The sequence below is a fragment of the Cololabis saira genome, chromosome 15 (genome assembly GCF_033807715.1).
Source record: "Cololabis saira isolate AMF1-May2022 chromosome 15, fColSai1.1, whole genome shotgun sequence".
Lineage (NCBI taxonomy): Eukaryota > Metazoa > Chordata > Actinopteri > Beloniformes > Belonidae > Cololabis > Cololabis saira.
This window is the reverse complement of record NC_084601.1, coordinates 13,424,124-13,438,893: the sequence shown is the minus strand read 5'-3', so window position 1 is coordinate 13,438,893 and position 14,770 is coordinate 13,424,124. Positions and strand designations below refer to the sequence as shown.

Here is a 14,770-nt window from a genome sequence, read left to right as displayed (position 1 = left end):
TGAGGGGGGATGGCATCCCTCCTGAAATAAAAACGGTCAAAATCATCCCCCCTTTAAAACTGCCATCCCCCCTTTCCATCCCTTATGTCATTTCATCAATGAATGTGGTTTTACTGCTATTTCAACATTTAGAGTCATCACCAGATAAATAACTTATTTGACAATTTTCACCTGTTTCAAGTAAATTTTCACTTGAAATAAGTAAAATAATCTGCCAGTGGAACAAGAAGATTTATCTTCTCATTACAAGCAAAAAAATCTTGTTCCACTGGCAGATTTTCCTACTTATTTTAAGTGAAAATCTACTTGAAACAGGTGAAAATTGTTGTTGTTTCCAGTGATGAGTCTTGTTTTAAGTGTAATGAGATTTTTTTTACTACCGTAAAATGAGACATTTTAACTGGAAATAAGACAAATATTCTTGTTAAGATTTTGAGTTTTTGCAGTGATCCATTTTTATCCTGTGAAGGACAGAGTCATATTGATAAGTTCAGAAAAGTGTTTTTTATTGTTGTGTTTTGATGTATTTGATGTAAGCCCAGTGGATATTTAAAGCTTACAGAAGACTGCATTTAACTGCTGCTATGTCATTCCTGCAGTATTTCTGCAGGTGTTTTGGTCAGTGCTATTATTTGTAATATATTATATTATTTGTAATCAGCACAAATTATCAGGCCCCATATGATAAAATCCACCATCCCCCCTGATTTTTTTTACAACTCGAGTACTGACTATAACTCCTGAACTCATTCCTTTCCAGTGAAAGCCATTCCTACACCCATGGGTGCAGATCCCGGGGGGGACATGTCCCCCCAAATTTCTGAAAAACATGAATTGTCCCCCCCAATAAAAATACCCTAAATTATTCAAAATTGAACAAATGTACTTTCAGACTTAAAGGTTGAATATGTAGAATATTTATTAAAAATATATTTCTAAAAAAATTATATATCCACAGTGCGTTTTGGGGTGTACAGAATGACAGTATTGCTACACCATTTTATTTCTGCTTATTAAGATCCAGGGAGTCCTGGAAAATGACAGATGAAAACGAACATGGACATTTATGTAAATAAATTTGATGTTGGGTCAACTTGTGCTGTGCTTATTGTGCTCTTATGGGCCCTTTTTTTTGTTTTTAGAACTGTTTAAACTGTTTAGTCCATATATCAATGGATCGTGCATAAAGTAGTCCCATAGGATAAAAGGAAGATGGTGAGAAGAATTTGAGATGAGTAGACATGCCCAAAACCCTTAAAATTATGATTTACGAATATAACAGTTAAGTAAGCAGTGACACACACTGTTGGCTGTTTAGAACAAATAAAAAAGAATGGTAAGCACAATAAATGATTCCCTGTGCAGTATTTTTTGGCGAGCCTATACCAATTTATGGCATGGTATGAGTTGCATATTGGCAAAACATTTAAAATTAAAATCACGTTGGTGTCCCCCCCCAATCCTGACATCGGATCTGCACCCCCGCATATGATAAAATCCACCATCCCCCCCTGATTTTTTTTTACAACTCGAGTACTGACTATAACTCCTGAACTCATTCCTTTCCAGTGAAAGCCATTCCTACACCTTTATTGCTATCCTTTTTTACTGTCGAAAAGAAAAAAGCCAGAGCTCCCAAGATTAAGTAACGTCAAAGCAGACATGTATAAGAACAAAAAAAAAAAACGAAGAATCCCTGCGCTGCAAAAACTTATTTCAACACAAGGCTCTATTTTTTCCCAGTGCGGCAGGATACAGCGTTGGTTTTCCCTCCTTCGCCATCTTGATGTTTGAACGGCCGGGCGGAAGCAGCATCTCCGGCGGAGCAGCAGCGGGTGTGGTTCGGAGCAGCACGGGTGCTTCTTCACCTACCTAGTCCTCTTCCTTTTTAAAGCCACGATAAAGGGGGGAACATTTCCGACCAGAACCACGGAGGACCCGCTGTATTGTGGTAAGCGCGGCGCGGTTACCAGTGTTACTGCCCGGTGGAGCTAATAAACCCATCTGGGAGCGGGGACGGGGGTCTGCACGGATCTATGCCGCGTTCCATTTACCTCGGATATCGGACTGGGAACTGGGAATGGCAGCCATCTTGGAATGGTAACTCGGGGGTGGTGAAGCTTCTCCCACTTTCCCAGTAGGAAATCCCACTTCGAGGGGCGTTCCAGTTGAAAATTCCGACTGGGAACTGGTAAATTCCGACTTCCGAGGACAAATGGAACGCGGCATACTTCTCATACGTCTTGGCTTGCTAAGCTAATCAAACCTGAATTAAACATCTCGGGGTATGTTTGAATGTCACGATCACAGTGTGGGCTTTAACTGGTTTTTATAACAGCTATCATCAATTACGAGGAGGGGATAACATTATGAAAGCGACTGTGTGTCTGTGTGCGTTGCGGGCGAGCGTTAACTCGTGTGCTTGGGTTACTAAGTGTGTGAATCCCTGAACACTGATTGTTTATGTTAGCTGCTCGGGCTAACCAGGTTAGCTCAACCTGTTAGCCCGAGCCTTGACTTGAAGTGCGTGGTCTGATCAATTAATAGAGGGGACTCGTTTGTTGGTGGAAGCCCAAACACTTGGGTTTGCCTGTGCCCCCCTCCCCCGGTTGGTGATGATTAGACGGCTTGTTAACGCTGGTAGTTGCAGCCACCATGAGAGGAGGAGTCGTGGAAGTGATTGCGGGCGGAGGTGAAGGCTGATTTATGGTCCTGCGTTACACCGACGCAGAAAATACGGCGTAGGGCACGCGGCGACGAGCAGTGATTTGTGGTTCCGCGTCACATCGACGCAGATTACTTGCATAGATTTATTTATTGTACCTTTTGGGTAAATTTTTTAAAACCATACACTCAACAACACAGGATAATGTAAAATGACAATAGTGCTTTGGCTAAAAGAACAAAGAACAAGAAGGACAGCCCCAAGATAAGAAGATAAGTTAAAACATCAGTAGATAAAAACACTAAAATATTAAAACCAAGCAAAAGGATAAAACATTTGCCTTTTCATAAAAACAAGATAAATGAGACAATACAAAACATAAATACAAAGTTATGTTGCAGTTTCCCTCACTTATTAATGGCACTGATGGCTGCTGGTACAAAGCTGTTTTTGTAACAATATCTAGTCAAAAAAGGGAGTCCAAGGCACTCTTCTTGTGGAAAAATATTAAAAAGCCTTTACTGAAACATGGCTAATACGTTTAAAAACATGGGAGCATGTTTTTAATGTTTTTAAACGTATTAGCCATGTTTCAATAAAGGCTTTTTAATATTTTTCCACAAGAAGAGTGCCTTGGACTCCCTTTTTTGACTAGATATTGTTTTTTTCCCCCAACACCAAAGAGCACCTTCAAGATTTTTTTCTGAACAATTCCCTGAGCACTTCGGATTTTTTCTTCACTTTTCTTCACCTGTTTTTGTAACATTTAGTTTTGCAAGCAGGTACCATAAACCTCCGACCTGATGGAGCAGCTGAAACTCACCTTTTAAGAGGGTGGGAGTTGTCTTTTAAAATAGGGCCAGCTCTGTAACTGATTAGTATACAGGGATTCTGGCTGAAGCTGAGACTCACCAATCAGCTTGCTCCACCATTTCACGATTTGGTTTAAACAATTTTTGTTTTTAAGGGACACATTTCCAGACCATGAAGCAAGACAGAAAGATAAAACTGAAAAAAAAACATAGTAGGCTACGGCGACGCGCACCGTGATTCATGGTTCCGCGTTACACCGACGCAGAGCCTACGGCGTAGGGTACGCAGTAAAGCCTGAATTATGGTGCCGCGTTAAATCGACGGCGTAGGCTCTGCGTCGCTTTAACGCGGAACTATAATGTAGGCATGAGGAGGGATGGGTGGGGGGGAAGTTTCTCTCATTGGAAACCCAAGCTGCGAGGTCGGAACTTGGCCGTGGTAGGGGGAGGGGGAGAAATATGCCTTTGATGTTCTTTGCCGCTGAATGGTGAATTGTGTTCGTGCTGGCCTGGAAATACCCACCGCTCTGCTCTCTCGGTATGAGGTGCAGGCTCGGCATTTCCCCTCAGATCTGCCCCAGCCAGGGTTTGGACAGGTACAGCGAGCACAAGAAAGAGTTTATTACCGAGACAGAGCCGCGCTGGAAGAAACGCCTCGACATTTACTGTTTGTTTTAGCTTCACCGTTATAAGAAACTAGGTTTAGTGCGAGTTGTCTCACTCTCCTGTGTAACTTGCTTCCTTTTTTCAGACAAATCTGCTTGTACGGGCTGAGGGCAGACAGGAACAATGGCTACCCAGTGTGAGTATGGAAACTTTTATTTCCATATTGCAATAAATCGGGTTTATGTTGTTTTTAAATGAGTGTTTTGTTTTTTCCATTTCCTTACACAGGACTTAATTTCTACTGTTAGAAGTTAAATCAGTAGTTTTAGTCCTTAGGGGCTGTGGACATTTTCAACCTGAGAAACAACAGGAGCACATGTCTCAGTATCTCAGTGTTATATTTTATAGACTTTCGATCACTGTTTTTTTTTTCCCCTCCTCTCTCAACCAAATGGATTTGAAGAATATCAAAGCAAATTTGTGTTCACCTTTTACATTTTCATAACCATTACACTAGGTTTATAGTTACAGAAGAATTATTGCCCTTTTTTTTCACCCAACTCAATCGAAGTCTATTTGCATTTTCTGTTGTTATGAATTCCTGTCCTTCCTAAACTCGATTTTTGTTGCCTCTCATTGAAGTTGAACAGATGCTTTCATTCAAGCTGGCGTGCTGTGTAATGTGGAGTTTAGTATTCATTGCCCAAGGGGACTTTGATATGTGAACTGGAGCAGTTGGGCATCAAACCAGCAAGATGACCATTTTACCTTCTGCACTACAGTCCCATCTGCATTGAATCAATGCAGCGCCTCTGCTGTAGCTGATGCATGTCCATTACACTATAGTCAGCATTTATACCTGTCCCAGATGTGTCTATACATGATTGTAGTTGCTGCCAGGATACTAGTTGGCTTCTGTTGTGTGGCTTTGATTTGTTTTGTCTGTCAACTTTAAGCACAGCTGACTAAACATATTTAAGAAAAAAAAAGGATTTAACGCTAGTTCAGTGTGGGTGGTTTTCAGTGTTGATATGTTTTCAACAGTAAAAACAGGGTTTCCGCAGGGTTTCAAAAGTGATAAATGAAAATTGCCAAATTTAAGGCCATTAAAAGTGTTAAATTCACTGTCAGAGGTATTCTTTTTTTTAAATTGGTATTATTTTTTACCTTTTACATTTTAATCAGTCTATTTTATTGTCATTCACAAAGTGAAATAAATGTGAAACATCTGGTCAACATCAATAAGTCTATAAATCTGTTCTGTATAGTGTTCTATAGTTCAAAATCTGTATTAATGTTAAAAGGTCCGTGATTAACACTTAATGTTGTGACAGTTTTTTTTTTTAAATCTGAAGGTAGTGAAAAAGGTATTAAATTGGTATTAAATTTAACATAAGTATTGCTGTATAAACCCTGAAAAAAGATAGCTGAAATAACTTCAACATTGGGGAGAATCTAAAGTGATTCAGCTATTATACTGGTCTCTTTAAGGTAAAGAAAACTGAGCCAAAAGGCAACAGTGTTGATCAACTCACACCTACATTTGCGGTTTCTGGGTGATGACCAAAAGAATATTGGAAATGAAGAAAACTGAAATGAGATTTCCCTGACAGGGTGGGGTGATGGCCTCTGCATTGGCTTGCTGCTTATTTCAGCATTGAAAGGACCAAATTAAAGTGGTTTGGGAAAGATACCATCTGGTCATGTTGCAGCCAATTTTCCTTAATCTTGGTTGTCGAGGGCTACTGTCCTACATTTTCTAGATGTTTTTCTAGTCCAGCACAGCTGATTCTACGGAGTGGATCTTTAATAGGCTTGTGCAGACCTTGATGACAAGATGCTGGTGATCCCTTCATTTGAATAAGGTTTATTGGGGACGGGAAATGTTTTAGGATCTGGATTAGAGTGGATATGTTTTGGACATGTCAGGCATTTCAGTTGACTTTAAAATGTTTCAATATCTCCACCAAAGAACTGAATGAGTGGCAGGTCAATGGGAACTTTGCTACCCTGTCCACGGTAAATGGCAGAAAAAGTGATTGGTGGGTTTTGGATGGGAAGGTGTGCACAGCCATTTCACCAAACATGAGGATACGCGAATGAGCAGAATTGTGTGAATTTACATAGCTACTCTACCATACCTACATAGGCAAAGTACTGGTTTTTAGTTAACCAGATATGAAAATAACTCTATCATTGACTTTCAATGTGCTATTAAAAAGGCCATTTGTTGATGCAGACAGTAACAGTTTACCCACATTTACACTGAGTGGGGATCACATTTCTCCTAATGTGTCATAACATTTTCTTTTTTTTTTTTTTTTACTGCTTTGTTTTGTGCAGCTGATTTAATGGAGTTGGACATGGCTATGGGGGACAGTAAGGTTGCTGTCAGTCAGTGGCAGCAGCAATCCTATTTGGATTCAGGAATCCAGTCTGGCGTCACTACTACAGCACCATCTCTGAGTGGCAAAGGAAACCCTGATGCCGAGGAGGACGATCCAACTCTTTATGACTGGGAGTTCAACCCGCCCTTCACTCCCGAGACTACAGGTACCAGATGCTAATGTACACTGATGAGGCAAAACATCACCAGCTCAAACACCAGTGCTTATGTCATAGTCAAACATTAATTTGTTCCATTTGCAATATTGAAAGCAGGTGTAAAGACGTGGTTTAAGGAAAGCTAGGATTGTTGTAACTGGATGATCTGGCTACTGCATTTCTGTGACTGCCAGGCTTCTGGAGTAAACAATGGTTAGTGCAGCTAAACAGTGTAACAAGAAGGAAATGTGGCGCTGTGACGAGGCTGAATCCCTGGTGACTCAACTCGCTAATTACAGGACTTAAGGGATATTTTACCAGAGTTGTGCTGCCAGACATTACAGGTCATCTTCAGAGGTTTTTCGGTTGGCTTTGAAACATGCATAGAGGAGCATATTAGACAGGGCATGGTATATTGCTTCATTTGTGTAATTTATTATGGTAATTTATGAAACACCAGTAAGAATGAATACAGTAGTGTGAATGTCTGCTTAGAATGTTACATTTTACTACTAACCTGACAAATGTAAGTAACTGATCAAATGTTTTGTTTGAATTTTGTGTGATAAGCAGCCCAGAGCATTCATGACCACCTACAGACCATAGTACATTGCTACTACAGAACATATGGCTTTACAAAATCTTAACTGTAAGTGGCCTCTTGGCATTTGTTACTGTTTTACTTCAGACATTGAGGGGTATGCCATGACACGGGCTCAGCGAGTCCGCGCTGCCATGTTTCCTGAGACTCTGGAAGAGGGAATTCAGATCCCACCTACCCAGCTGGATGCTGCCCACCCAACTGCAGTACAGCGTCTGGCAGAGCCCTCTCAGATGCTAAAGCATGCTGTGGTCAACCTAATTAACTATCAAGATGATGCTGAGCTGGCCACTCGTGCTATACCCGAGCTCACCAAACTGCTCAATGACGAGGACCAGGTACGGAAGAAAATGACAGCATCATCACCCAAGTACCATCAAGTGCCAGAATAGTATTCCACTTGGTAGTATTTAAGTTTATTTAATCTCCAATTACTTTAATCTCTGTTCTAGGTTGTTGTGAATAAAGCTGCTGTAATGGTGCATCAGTTGTCAAAGAAGGAGGCATCGCGCCATGCCCTTATGCGTTCACCCCAAATGGTTTCAGCAGTTGTTCGTGCCATGCAAAACACTGGGGATGTGGAGACTGCTCGTTGCTCTGCTGGCACCTTGCACAATCTTTCCCATCATCGTGAGGGACTCCTTGCAATCTTCAAGTCTGGAGGGATCCCTGCTCTCGTCAAGATGCTGGGGTAAGTGATGCAAAATATTCTTACTTATTAAATAGAGCATGTTGAGGTAAACTATTGTGTTTTTATAGCAAAGGGCAATAATGGAAATAATCTGTCTTGCATTTGATGTTTTTGTGAATTCCTAATACAAATTGGTGTGTTTATGTCAATGTTTCTCCTGTGTTTAGTGATTGCAGATAGTTTGAGAGGATTGTTTGTTGCATTTCTTTGCAGTTTATCTTTGTTTTGTACTCATTGCTGTTTGATATCAGTATACTAGATTGGAGGTCGCTAATGTTTTGGTCCGAATACATCCTGCTAGCTGCATTGTTGTATTAATCATGTGGTAACATAGAGTATTGGTGCTAATAGAAATGTGTTGGAAACCTGACAAAAACACCCACTAGTTTCTTTCTACTTTCCACACAATGTGCAGGTGAAGGCTGTGTACCTTTCAAAACTGCATATACTCTGCAGCAATCATTATTGGTCTTTCAGTCTTGAGCAAGCACATTTTAAACTACAATTCACAGAAAAAGAGTAGAATTGGCAGGACTTTGAACAACCTAGGTCTTACTTGAAACAGACTATAATATGAGCAAAACATGGTGACAAGTTGAGTCTTTACCAACTTCACAAATTCTCAACCAGCTAAATTCTTCTTGAGGACTAAAATGCTTCAAACCCCAATTTGAAACCACAGAGGGGATCATTCTTCCAAAGTCCTTTGTTTCACAATGAAAAGCCAAAACACTCAGCTCTCTGGCAAGTTGTGACCTGTTGAATGTTGCACGTGTGTGTTTGAATTTGCACCTGGAATCACATTACCATGCTTTAAGTGCAGGTTTGAGTAGACGGATCTTCCCCTATTTTTCATTGTCCAGTCTTTGAAGACTGGGATTTTGAACTCATCAGTTGCAGAGGTTTGCCCCCCTTAGATTGGCTTTTGTCTGCGTGTGATAAGACTCCTTAATGGTTTTTTCTTCTTTTTTTTTTTCTAAGCTTTGTCAGCTGCCATGCTGCTCCTTGTTCTTTGTTTAACTCACTGAACAGACTGCAGTCAGGTAGTGAGGTACCACTTTTACTCTTGACTGCAGCTATTGTGGTGGCCAGGGCCTGTTTGTATTGTAAACTGGATGGAAGGAGCACAAGTGACTTTAAATTGGTGAAAGGTTCTGGTTGGAACAAGTCTTAAATCTAGTTAGAGACAACAAACATTTCGCCTGTGTATGATCCTGCTTTGATGTCTGTGTGTGTATTATGAGGGAAAGAGTCAAAGGTGTGTCTCAGTGTAGTAGCTTTCATCGTTTTATTGAATAGAAAAAAAAATCTTTCTCTCTTACTGTGGGAATATTTGACTCCTATCCTCCTATCATGGTCCATGTTTTTGTTTTTTTTTAATGGTAGGTTTTAAGGTTGATAAGCCTTGCAGTGGATGCTGTTTTTAATCTTTAATGCCCATAATGTGTTCAATAATTTTTTTTAAAAGTGTATTTTGTTTTCTTTTTTGTCTTTTCCAGCTCACCGGTGGACAGTGTGTTGTTCTATGCCATCACCACACTCCACAACCTGTTGTTGCACCAGGAAGGGGCCAAAATGGCAGTGCGCCTTGCTGGGGGGCTCCAAAAGATGGTGGCCCTGCTGTCTAACACCAATGTCAAGTTTCTGGCAATCACTACGGACTGTCTACAGATCCTGGCATATGGCAACCAGGAAAGCAAGGTGCTGGAAGATTAACAGATTTCTCTATATTCCTTTGCACTAATTAAATTAGTTTTAGTGAACAAGTCCCTTTTTATAAATCTGCATACACGTCTTGGCTTGTAAGAGTTTGTAATTATAACCATAAAACTATGTTTTAGCTAATCATTCTGGCCAGTGGTGGTCCCCAAGCCCTGGTCAACATCATGAGGACCTTCACATATGAAAAACTGCTGTGGACCACAAGCAGAGTGCTCAAGGTGCTTTCTGTTTGCTCAAGCAACAAGCCTGCCATCGTAGAAGCTGGTATGTACTTGTTTGTTTCACAGAAATATTGAATGGTGAAGCAAAAAAAACTACTTTTTGGGGGGGGGTAGAGGTTAGGAATTCTTTTAATGTAATGAATGTGTTTTGTTATAGGAGGTATGCAAGCACTGGGGCTTCATCTGACAGACCCCAGCCAGCGTCTGGTCCAGAACTGCCTCTGGACTCTGAGGAACCTTTCAGACGCTGCCACTAAACAGGTACTTGTTCTCGGTGATAGATGCCAGCTTCACACAAGTTACCTACATTGACAAAAAAAAACATTGTGTTGGTCCAACTAGAAACAGTTTATGATGCATTTAAAGATGTTAGTGCAACTGAGATTATACAAGAGCTGCAGGACTTGCTCTCCAATGTGACTTTGATATGGAATTGAAAATACAAGAGTAGCCTGTTTAGCAGAGAAAGAAGAAGCTAGAGGTTTTTTTTTTTTTGTTTTTAAAGCATTTCATGTAGTATAAGTGAGTCTCTTAAATGTGGCTATTGTTTAATGGTATGTGTAGGCAGCTGAATTGCAAACTGCAATTCACAAACTGTATTTGTGTTTGAAAATGATATAGGTCACCCATAAAAAATCTAATGGAAATGAGCTGAAAGGGGCCATTATTGCCTTTTGTAGCACAGTTGGTTGTATTTAAGTCAATAAACTGTTTCCCCTCCCTTGCTTGTATACCAGAGAAAGAAAAGTAGTCCAGCTAAATTGCCTTGTTTTGCTATAACTATACCTCGGTTTATCGGACCTTGGAGGTATTCCTCAGAAGCATGTTGAGTCAAAAGTTTTAAGTTAAGGAGAACTTTTTATCAATAAAAAGGCGGGGGTGTTTGTGGGTTTTTTTTTTTTAAATGTACAAGAGTGATAGATGTGAAGAAAGTTTATTCTTCATATAATTAAAGACCACAAAAGTAATGACTGAATACAAAACCTTTTGTTTTGTGTGTCCATGGATATCAGCTGCCCTTGTTTAATTTCTTCTGCTTTCATTAGGAGGGGATGGAAGGTCTCCTGGGGACCCTGGTCCAGCTGCTCGGCAGTGATGACATCAACGTGGTGACATGTGCTGCTGGCATCCTCTCTAACTTAACCTGCAACAACTACAGTAACAAACTCATGGTTTGTCAGGTGCGTATTACATTTATGTGTAGTAAGCTGAAATGTGACATTATTGACCTGCAAAGCTTGATGTATGTTTTTTTTGGTGAAATGCAAATTCATAATTGAGACATTGCACATTGACTACTGAATGATTTAATCTAATTATAGGTTGGTGGCATCGAGGCTCTGGTGCGAACGGTGCTACGGGCCGGTGACAGAGAAGATATCACGGAGCCAGCAGTCTGTGCTCTGCGTCATCTGACCTCCCGCCACCAAGATGCTGAGATGGCCCAGAATGCAGTGCGCCTTCACTATGGCCTGCCTGTGGTCGTCAAACTACTTCACCCTCCATCCCACTGGCCACTTATCAAAGTAATTTTCTTTTTTTTTTAAATTGCACATTCTTGTAGACTAATAATGTAATCTGTGAAGAGGTAAATTATTGAAAAAAAATAACCAACAAATGTGTTTCTTTTCTCTAGGCGACAGTTGGTCTAATTCGCAATCTGGCTCTCTGCCCGGCCAACCACAGTGCTTTACGGGAGCAGGGCGCCATCCCCAGACTGGTCCAACTGCTCGTCAGAGCCCACCAGGACACCCAGAGGCGCACCAGCATGGGTGGCAATCAGCAGCAGTTTGTGGTGTGTAATGAGCACCAGCTTTTTATTTGAATATTTTAGATTTGAGTTTTCTCCTGCGTGCCTGTAAACTAACTATTTTTGTCTCACTCAAACACATCTAGGAGGGAGTGCGTATGGAAGAAATAGTGGAGGGATGCACAGGAGCGCTGCACATCCTGGCCCGGGATGTCCACAACAGAATCGTCATTAGAGGGCTTAACACCATTCCACTTTTTGTTCAGGTACTACTAAACCCAAAATATAGTTGAAGGCATACTCAGTCCCCACAGGAGGAAATGTTTCAGTATTTCAGTCCATTATATGCACCCTAATGGGGCCGTGATCTTTATTGAGCACTTTATCTTTGTTTTTGTATCCAGTTGCTGTATTCTCCAGTAGAGAACATCCAGCGCGTTGCAGCAGGTGTGCTGTGTGAACTGGCCCAGGACAAGGAAGCTGCTGAGGCTATTGAAGCTGAAGGAGCAACCGCACCCCTGACTGAGCTGCTGCACTCCCGTAACGAGGGTGTTGGTGAGTACTACACGACAAATACATTTCACACATTTCTGAAAGCCAGAGGTGCTTGACTTTGGTGGCTTTTTGCATTTGTGTAGCAACCTACGCCGCAGCTGTCCTGTTCCGCATGTCGGAGGATAAGCCCCAGGACTACAAGAAACGTCTGTCCGTGGAGCTGACCAGCTCTTTGTTCAGGACTGAGCCCATGGCCTGGAATGATGTATGTACATGCACAAAATGAATAAATCGGCCACAGTTTCTTCACTGAATCTGAATTTGAGCAGATTGTGTATATTAATTTAAATGAGGGAGAAAATGTGCATATTCAATATTTATAGCAGCTTTTTTTTTTTTTTTTTTTTTGGGTGGTCGTAAACACTGTTGTGCACAAAGGAGTCGGAGTAGCTATTCACATCTGCAGATCAAAGAACTTGCTAATTATAGACCAGTTTACACTCTTCACTGTTGATGTTTGATAGACTGGAGATCTGGGGCTGGATATAGGAGCACAAGGAGACCCGCTGGCTTACAGGCAGGATGGTGAGAAATATTGTCTCTAATGATGTCCCGTTCTCTGTTTTAAAATCTGTTCTTGTTACCTGTGTGTTTGATCATAGAACCATTTGATTAGTTGTCTATTACCAGTACATTGTAACTATATTGGTTGAGTGCATTTAAGCTTTTAGTTGTAAAGTATGTATCAACACAAATGTTTTACATTATTCTGCATTTCTCTGCAAAATCAAGTGGTTTTATTTTTGCTTTTCAGATGGAGCATACCGGGCATACCCAGCAGCTTACGGCCAGGACTCCCTGTTGGACCCCATGATGGAAGGTGCTGATTACCATGGCGACGGGCTGCCTGACCTGGGACACCACACCGACCCTCTGCCAGATCTCGGCCACACCCAGGACCTGATGGACAGCAACCAGCTGGCCTGGTTTGACACTGACCTGTAGGACTGGTAAGATCGTTCACAGAAGTCTTAAGCTACCAGTTTATAGTTAAAATTAAATGAATATCCTATATGCATGGGAAGTGGATTGAAAGAAATATTTTCTGTTCTTTTGCAGCCGTTTTCCGATGGAACCTGTATTGTGACTGGCCTGTATTGTCTGAAACAGCATTATGATTGCCCTGAAGAGTGTTAAAGGTAAAGAGAAATAAAGGGTCTTGGAAAGTGCCTGACACATGAAAATAATGATGGTTGCCACAGGAATGTTTTAAGTAAGTTGAAAAGGGGGTGGGGGCGTCAGGAGACACGGATTTAATGTATCTGACATGTGGAATCGCACAATGGAGGTCTTACAGCAGGTTATTTGCTTGGATGAATGCACGAGGTGGATCTTAAGTGTGAAACACATATGTTTTAGCCTTGCCTGTATTCTTATCAGTTTTTTGTTTCCATTTTTTATTATATTTTTTTATTTCTTTTTTGTATTACTCATTCTCTGTTATGGTACTGACCCAGCTTGCCTTCGCACTAGCCATCCTCATTTTCTCTTCAATGCTAATCATTTGTAATTTTTTTAAGAACGTATATTACACTTAGTGTTAAGTTATAGTGATATACAATGTTCCTTTGGTTATGTTCGAATGTGTAGAACACTAATAATCAGTTGAAATGTACTCTGACTTAAAGTGTAACATTGTGTAGTTTTTTTATATATAATCTCAAAAATGGAGAATTATGCATTCTTAATATGTGCTTGTTTAAGCATAAAATATGTCAGTGTCAAATGTTCTAAAGGGGGAAATGGATGAAATTGAGGGTGGGTCGGGGTTAAATCTAGAGACAAGTGTTTTATATACAGTATCACTGGTAGGTTAACTATTTTGTATGCTGTTATTGGACGTCTGATAGAAAAAATTCTAATGCTATCGTTGGTGGTCTGATAAAACCCAGTTTTATGTGCTATCAAGGGTAGCTAGCTTGACAACAGTTGTAGTCCTGCTGTGTATTTTGGAGACGAGGTTCTGACACGGCTGACCAATAAAATGGCATTTTATTTCCGTCTCTGTCCTGTCTTTTGTCCCTAAGAACTGCTTTCAGATTGCTAGATTTTGACGTGGCACTATATGACATCAACTGGAAAAAAAACTCAACTCTACCGCTACCATTTATCTGCAAACATAGTGATAAGATATACCAAAAATTGGGTCAGTCGCAGATCATCTTGTTAATGGCTATTTTCTACTGTTCATTTTCATCTGAGAATAAAACTACAGAGCTGTTTTCGGGAAAACAAGATTAATTTTTATTCCTTAAAGATTAAGATTATTACCCAGGGAAGGCTCTGCCTTTGCCGTGAGCAACTCATGCCACCTAAATATCTTGTCGGATGTACTGTGTATTTTTTTATTTATTTTTTTTATGGCAGAGATGTTGGTTCTGCACAAGCTTCTCTTTCAGTCAGTCCACCTAATCGCTTTGCGTTAACGCTTAATGTTACACTACCCTTTAATGTGTACACCCTCTTTAAATTCAAAGGTTTTTCAAATGAGGATAAAATAAATCATCTGGTCCCTACCAGGGGGCCGTACCATGAAGCGGATTAGTAAAGTCTGTCGCGTCTGAAGCCAGGATTTGCAGGGACACATGGGTAGCTCTTTAAAT

The 14,770-nt window shown here is 40.7% G+C and overlaps 1 protein-coding gene across 2 annotated transcripts; it reads left to right on the top strand.

The window, feature by feature from the left end:
* The first annotated feature begins 1,789 nt into the window (after nucleotides 1–1,789).
* LOC133461572 (catenin beta-1-like) lies at nucleotides 1,790–14,166 on the top strand. 2 transcript variants are annotated; one of them, XM_061742635.1, is made up of 17 exons: nucleotides 1,790–1,951; nucleotides 4,229–4,279; nucleotides 6,427–6,636; nucleotides 7,316–7,566; nucleotides 7,681–7,919; nucleotides 9,419–9,620; nucleotides 9,761–9,905; nucleotides 10,020–10,123; nucleotides 10,909–11,043; nucleotides 11,185–11,388; nucleotides 11,499–11,657; nucleotides 11,759–11,878; nucleotides 12,017–12,167; nucleotides 12,251–12,372; nucleotides 12,632–12,692; nucleotides 12,922–13,117; nucleotides 13,227–14,166. In XM_061742635.1, exons 2-16 carry the CDS (start codon nucleotides 4,267–4,269, stop codon nucleotides 13,110–13,112), a joined length of 2,307 nt encoding a protein of 768 aa, XP_061598619.1. In that variant the 5' UTR covers nucleotides 1,790–1,951; nucleotides 4,229–4,266; the 3' UTR covers nucleotides 13,113–13,117; nucleotides 13,227–14,166. The 2 variants fall into 2 exon arrangements, with proteins under 2 accessions (XP_061598619.1, XP_061598620.1); XM_061742636.1 differs by lacking the exon at nucleotides 1,790–1,951 and adding an exon at nucleotides 3,985–4,073.
* The last annotated feature ends 604 nt before the right edge of the window (nucleotides 14,167–14,770 follow it).